The 7526-nt window shown below is 35.9% G+C and overlaps 1 protein-coding gene across 1 annotated transcript; it reads right to left on the reverse strand.

The window, feature by feature from the left end:
* Positions 1–547: 547 nt before the first annotated feature.
* LOC142620402 (uncharacterized) lies at positions 548–2372 on the reverse strand. The gene is made up of 4 exons (XM_075793775.1): positions 2306–2372; positions 1664–2197; positions 1202–1570; positions 548–1077 (listed from the first exon to the last, which is right to left on the reverse strand). The coding sequence occupies exons 1-4, from the start codon at positions 2370–2372 to the stop codon at positions 548–550; spliced, it is 1500 nt and encodes a 499-aa protein (XP_075649890.1).
* Between the last annotated feature and the right edge of the window lie 5154 nt (positions 2373–7526).

A 7526-nucleotide genomic window follows, 5' to 3' on the forward strand; every position in this document is an offset into this window, starting at 1 on the left:
TGGATAAGTACAAACGTTTCCATCCTACTAATCTCTGTTCTATCTTCTCCAGAATTGGGTTCCAAATTTTCTTATCCTTGCATTTAGCTCCTAAAGGTAGGCCTAAATATTTCATTGGAAGGGTACCTTGTTTACAACCAAGTACATTCAACAATAAGTCAAGATTATGCACCATACCAATAGGAACCAGCTCTGACTTGCCTAAATTTATCTTTAGACCAAAAATCGCCTCAAACCAAATGAGAATCATATGGAGAAACAAAACTTGATCCAAATATGCATCACAAAAAATTAAAGTGTCATCCACAAAGAGCATATGTGACACGTCCAAAGATGTTCCCTCCAAACGACCTACACCAAAGCCTGACATGTGACCATCATGAACAACCTTAACCAACATTCTCCCAAGGGCTTCCATCACCAAGACAAACAACAAAGGGGACAATGGGTCACCTTGTCTCAACCCCCTAGAGCTCTTAAAAATTCCACAATGAGTGCCATTTATCAAAATAGAGAAGCGAACTGTAGATATACAAAAGAAAATCCACTACCTCCATTTAGCAGAGAACCCACTCCGTTCTAGTAATTGCATAAGAAAACCCCAGTTGACATGATCAAAAGCCTTCTTAACATCTAATTTGCAAAGTAACCTTGGCAAACTAGTTTTCACTCTATTGTCGAGGCATTCATTAGCAATAAGCACAGGGTCAAGAATCTGTCTGTTCCTCACAAAAGCATTTTGAAAAGAAGAAATTATATCTTCCATGACCGTGTGAAGTCTGGTGGCTAAGACCTTAGCAATGATTTTATAAACCCCCTTAACAAGACTAATGGGGCGAAAATCCTTGACTTCAATTGCTGGATTTTTTTTAGGGATGAGAGTGATGAACGTTGCATTCAAGCTTTTCTCAAACTGACCTTTAGCAAAAAAATGGTGAAAAACAGCTATAAGATCAGTTTTAAGAATACCCCAACATGCTTGGAAGAAGGCCATTGGAAACCCATCTGGTCCAGGCGCTTTGTCACCATTAAAATCTTGTATGACATCAAAAATTTCAGCCTCCTCAAAGGGTCTATCTAGTCAATCAGCACTATCACCGGATATCCTAGGAAATACCAAGACTTCTGGAAAAGGTCGAACAACTTGCTGCTCCGAGTATAAATTCATAAAAAAATTGAGTAATACAATCAACAATCATACCTTGATCAGAAGACAAGATTCCATCAACCATAAGGCTTTCAATACCATTATTTCTTCTATTGGAATTAGTCATCCTATGAAAAGCTTTTGTACTTGCGTCCCCCTCCCTCAAGTGTAGCACCCTAGACTTCTGCCTCCAACTAATCTCTTCTAAAAGAGTAAGCTTTTCAATCTCGGTATGGAGATTAGCTTGTTCTAACTTCTCCTCATCTGTTAAAGGTTGAGTCTCCTCTCTAACATCCAAGTCATTCAATTTGTTCCATAACTGCTGTTTCTTTAAAGTGACATTGCCAAATTCCGCTTCGTTCCATTTTTTTAGGTCCAACTTCAAAGCTGCCAACTTCTTAGCTAGTATAAAACCCGGGTTGCCTTGGAACAAATAAGATGCCCACCAGGCTTTCACTTTATCAACAAAATTCTCTGCCTTCAACCACATATTTTCAAAATGAAAAGGTGTTCTACCTCTCCGATGACTCCCCCTCTCCAACAAAATTGGGTAGTGGTCTGAGAGTACCTTAGACAACCTTCTTTGTGCAAATAGAGGGAAGTGATCTGCCAATAGCGGAGAGCAAAGAAACCGGTCTATTCTAGAGGCAGAGAAATTGTTGGACCAAGTATAAAGGCCTCCTTCTATCGGTATATCCATCAGCCCATGTAAAGAAATAAAATTAGAAAATTCATGCATAGCCGGAGTAAAAGTTGTAGCCCCTAATCTTTCCAATGGGAAGCTGATTATATTAAAGTCACCTCTTAGGCACCATGGCACATCCCACCAACTAATCAGCCCTGTCAGTTCCTCCCACATCTTCCTACGCCTCTTGTTCGAATTTGGCCCATATAAACCTGTAAAAGTCCACTCAAATTGATTGCCTACATTTTTAAATTTGCATGAAATAGAAAAACGCCCTACTGCTTCTTCCACCTTTTCCACTGCCCTCCGATCCCACATCATTACAATACCTCCAGAAGCACCTTTTGAACCCAAGTACAACCAATCTACATATGGACAACTCCATATACTTTTGATAATTCCTCTAGTAATTCATTCAAGTTTAGTCTCCTGCAAATAAGCAATATCAGGTTTCCATGCATGCAACAAATTACGAATCTGAAGTCTCTTCCCAACCTCATTCAATCCTCTGACATTCCAGGAAATCATCTTCAGGTTCATTTAGGAATAGAAAGAGCCCTCTCCCTATTAATACCACTGCACCTAGTTGAAGTAGAACCATAATTAATCGAGCTGAATAGACCCTTTAGCTCTCTTATTCCTTTCACTCCAGAACTCTTCAAATCACGTGCTTTTTTTTCCAAAGCAGCCCTACGGTGTAATTCAACCTCAACAGCCAATAAAAAGGTGGTTGCTTGATTTTCCAAACCTTTTAGGGACGTGTCCAGGAAGTTATCAAACCCTTTAAATCTACTTTGGAACCACTCAGAGTAAGCTTCTCCCCACACTGGATTTTCCACACCCAACACTTCCTGCCCTTCCATTGCCAAGGGTAGAGAAAAGGCCAGTGGTTCCACACTTAGAGGCGACAAGCTCCCTACATTAGGTAGCTCAGCAGACTCTGAACAAGTGTCTGAGATCCAATCCTCTACAAGTACTTCATTCTCATCAACTTGGTCTGATGACACCTCCACTACGTCTGAATACTTCAAAGGGACCAAGGCCAATTGGGTTTGCTCATCCAAAGCCTCTGTGACTTCACCTGGAGGCAGCGAAATTTGAATCAGAACTGCCACCCTTCTTCCATCTCGAAGTTCCAGCACCCATTGTTCTGAATTCCCCCACTTCTTGCTAACATTGCCAGAATTCTCCTGGAGTATCAAACGGATGTCTCGCTGCAATTTCTCTTCACCATCGGAGGTGTTTGCTGACTCATTGGACTCAACAGACTCATCGGAGCTAAGAAACGCTGTGTCGGACTCATCGAAGCCGAGAATCTTACTATCGGGCTCATCAGCGCCGATAAGGTCAATATCGGCACCATCGAGGGCCATCATCGACTGGGCTAGCCTCAACAAACTTTGGGAGTCAGCTTGAGGTAAATACTGAGTTAGAGACAACATCGCCTATGCGAGGATCATGAACTGAGCTCGTCGAAGCAGAAGGCAAGTTACCTGGGTGGGTCTCGCCATTTTGAGATGGTTGCTTTGGTTTGGGCCACCAAATTGTGATGGGCTTGGGATGAAATTTAGGCTTTGCATTGAAGGGAGCTGTGGGTTTAAAATGGCTTTTATCTTCGAGCTTAAAGGTTTTGGCTTTGGGTTTTTCTATTCGGCCCACTTTCTTGACTTTGGACCATTGTACCTTCCACTCACCATCTGGCCCATGCACTAATCTCAAACCAACATCCAACGTTAAGAGTGAATCATTGACACCGCTGATGCACTCTATAATCTCAACCGACAATTTAGCCTTAGACAGTGCTTGCTTCTTCCCAGCATTCAAATCGCACATATCGTGGCCTTTATTGCTCAAATTTGATTCAGTTGAAATTTGAAACTCTGGCATTAATTCCTTTCCTTTTTTGCTACCACTACCCTCTCTCCGATCACCCTCTGCCGCTGCCCGTAGAAAAGTTTTGGGATTCGCCACTAATGGTTTCAGGACAGAGTTAAAAGGCTGTTTGGTGGTAAGTGTCTCAGGTGCAATTGCTTTCCTTAGATGAAGTCCAAAACCTCGCCACCCATTACCAGATTTCACTTCTGGCACCATGAGAAATCCTTTCCGATGGCCATGGATAAGTTTCGAGATCATTAAAAAACTGTCATGTGAATTGGAACCCAATTGCAAAATAAAAACTTTCTCATCATCCCTAAAGGTTCGTGCAAAGTTACTAGAAGTTTTATTAGACATTAGATCCTCCACAATAGCTAGCAAACACTTAGCGCTTTCTCTGCCCATGAAAACCGATCGGAGAGAATCCCGGCTTCGCTCAAAAATGCGTAACATGAAATACGTACCTCCCTCCTCGATTGAGAATTTGAAAGTCTTTAGATTCAACGAAAAAGAAAATTGAACGTCCCATATCAACAGAGAATAACCACAAATTTTGTGACTAATTCGAGGTAGCCAGGCCTCTCATGTTAATCAAAATGATGTCTGGAAGTTGATACTCCCCTACCATATTTGTTTTGTCAAGACTAATATCTGATGTGGTTTAACTGCAAAATCATGGAAGTCAACAAGTTTAACATGTTCAAGTTTCAACTTCAATCCACAAGAATTTAGAACAAGGATTGGTTCAGTGAACTTGGGGCAAAACAGTACTTTCAGTAGCAAGTTTAAATTAGAACCAATAACAATATACCACCTATGGTTTGTTATGGAAGTGTTGTGAAAAATGTTGTGGATGTAGCACTTTTTTTGCACAATAATTTTTTTTTTTTAGTTGTGGTTGATTCCAATATGATATTTTATTATTTTATTTTGACCTATAAAAAATTAACACCTTAACAATTGTGAAAATATTGTACCAATTTGTTGTGTTAATATTTTATTATTTTGTGAAACATTATATGAATTAAACAAACCAAAAATAATGTAGCAAAATTACTGTACCTTTACGCATTCAAAAAAAAAAAAAAAAGGCCAGTGGAAAAGTGCAAGTTGAACAAACAAAAAATACTATAGCTTCAAGGCATTTGCTCTTTTTATATAAAGATAATATTATATAAAACAAAAACAAAAACAAAAACAAATTTAAGTACTTCAGAAGAAAAAAAAATTCATCTCACCAGATTGGCCAAATAGTAGCATTAGAATGAGTCCAAAACTTAACTAAACCAAAACACCATTCCTAAGCCTATTGGCTCTTTTTATATTTTATTTTGACTTGTAAAGAATTAATAGCTCCGTAGTTTTGAAAATATTGTGACGACAACAAGATATCTTAAAATTTTCATAAAAGAAATGTTATGTCCACGACATTTTCATAACAAATTGTAAGTAGTAGGTTGTTATTGGTCGGTAAAAAAGTAATTTCACTATCAAATTTAAATTAGAACCAATAACAATTTATCACCTATGGTTTGTTATGAAAAATGTTGTGGATGTGGTACTTTTTTGCACAATAACTTTATTTTTAGTTGTGGTTGGTTCTAATATGATATTTTATTATTTTATTTTGACTTATAAGAAATTAACACCTCAACAATTGTGAAAATATTGTGCCAATTTGTTGTGTTAATATTTTATTATTTTGTGAAACATTCGAATTGAATAAACCAAAAATAATGTAGTAAAACTTTTGTAACTTTACGCATTCAAAAAAAAAAAAAAAGTGGCTGGTGAAATAGTGCAAGTTGAACAAGCCAAAAATATTGCACCTTCAAGGCATTCACTCTTTTTATATATAGATAATATAATATAAAACAAAACAAAAACAAATTGGTATACTTGAGAAGAAAAAAAATCCATCTCACCTGATTGGCCAAATGCCTTGAATAAGTATGAAAAGTTTGGGAAAATGACACTTTGCCCACCTATGGTTTGTCTGAAAAACACTTTGCCCACTTGTAGTTTAAAAATTGACACTTTACCCACCTGGGGTTATCTCTGTTTGTCTCCTATTACCCATCTCTGTTAAAAACATGGGTAAATTTGTATTTTTGTTACCATTTTATGTCTCTCTCCTTTTAAAACATAAAAAAAACTAAAAATTCAAAGGAAAAAAAGATCTAAAAGCTAGGTTCTGTAAAAATTAAAACTTAACTTTTATATCTTCTTTTCATGTATCAACTTTTAGATGTGCAGCTAAGAAATTACAAGTTCTTAGCAACAAGGAGCGACCTATCCATACAAAATAGAAGGCACGGTTTTCTCTCTTCACTTCTTTTCCATTTATTTTGTTCTTTTTATAGTGTGTGAATTGGATTCTCATGTGAGGTTTGTATTTGTTTCCAACCAGACAAGAACGTGAATGCAAAAAAAAATAGACAAGGAAAACATGGAAACACAAAACAGAGAAGCAACAAACATATCGAGTAAAGAACAAACATCAATTAAAAAGTGAAATTAACAAAGAAGAAAATAAGAAACTTTCCCTCCAACTTTTTTTTTTCCAGAACTTTGGATCCTTAATTCTGATTTTAGCTTCGTTCCAATCGATGTGCTGGGTCTCCATATTACTGATTATCTGCATCCAGGCGTTCCATTTCACCTTTACCTTTTGCCATATATGGAGAACCTCAATATCATTTGGGGTAGTGCCATGATTTTTATTAACCTTTTTAGCAATCCAAGCAAGCTTTACATTGTTGATATTTTTATTGTCGTTTAGATACTGTGGGCATGTTCAAGTTAGGTTTTCATTTTTACAAAACCTAGCTTTTAGATCTTCTTTTCCCTTAATTTTTTAGTTTTTTTTAAAAAGATTTTGAGAGGAGAGAGACATAAAAGGGTAACAAAAATACAAATTTAACCTTGTTTTTAACAGAGATGGGTAACGGAAGACAAACGGAGCTAATCTCAGGTGGATAAAGTGCCAATTTTTAAATCACAAATAGATAAAGTGTTTTTCGAGAAAACCACAGATGGGCAAAGTGTAATTTTTTTTTTTTTTTCATAAAAAAAGTATGAAAGGTTTTTTAGTAGCATTAGAATGAATAAAAAAGCTTGACTAAACCAAAATACTATTCCTAAGCCTTTTGACTCTTTTTATATTTTACTAGTGGAGAGGCATGTGTTGCTCTTGCATTTAGAGGTTTATTTTTATTTTTAATAAAAAGTTAAACATAATGCAAATGGTTATTTAGCATCTTAAGCATATTCAAAGACTTTTCTTTTATATTAATTTAAAACTAGAAAATAGAATAAATGATAAAAAGTTATCCAACAAAAATTAAAAAGCTGGTTTATTTAAATATAAAAGTGGCCAAGAAGAAATATATTATTTTTGGGCATGTTCCTAAAATCCATCTTAAAAGATTTGCTCTTTGCTCCCAATCCTAGTTATCTACTCACTCTCAAGAATATTTGCATCCTCTAAATATCACAACAATTACAAAGCTTTAGTCTCCAAATTTAGGGTCAGGCATGAATCATCAACATATTAAATTGGGCCAGCCATGTGATGTAAATAAAAAAATCATAAAAAATAACTAATCTTTCTTTCAAATTGAAAAAATGTTACTTTTTAGGATATATAATTATATGAGTAAGATATTTCCTAAAATATATCTTAAATTTGATTTAAAATACTTTCATTCTATTATCTTCAAGGTTTTATTATTATGTTATCACCAAACAAATGAATAGTAATAAGCATTATATTACAACATTTTCTATTCCTTGTAATATTTATTCCTATTCCTATGT

Source organism: Castanea sativa, chromosome 12 (assembly GCF_040712315.1).
Source record: "Castanea sativa cultivar Marrone di Chiusa Pesio chromosome 12, ASM4071231v1".
Classification (NCBI taxonomy): Eukaryota; Viridiplantae; Streptophyta; class Magnoliopsida; order Fagales; family Fagaceae; genus Castanea; species Castanea sativa.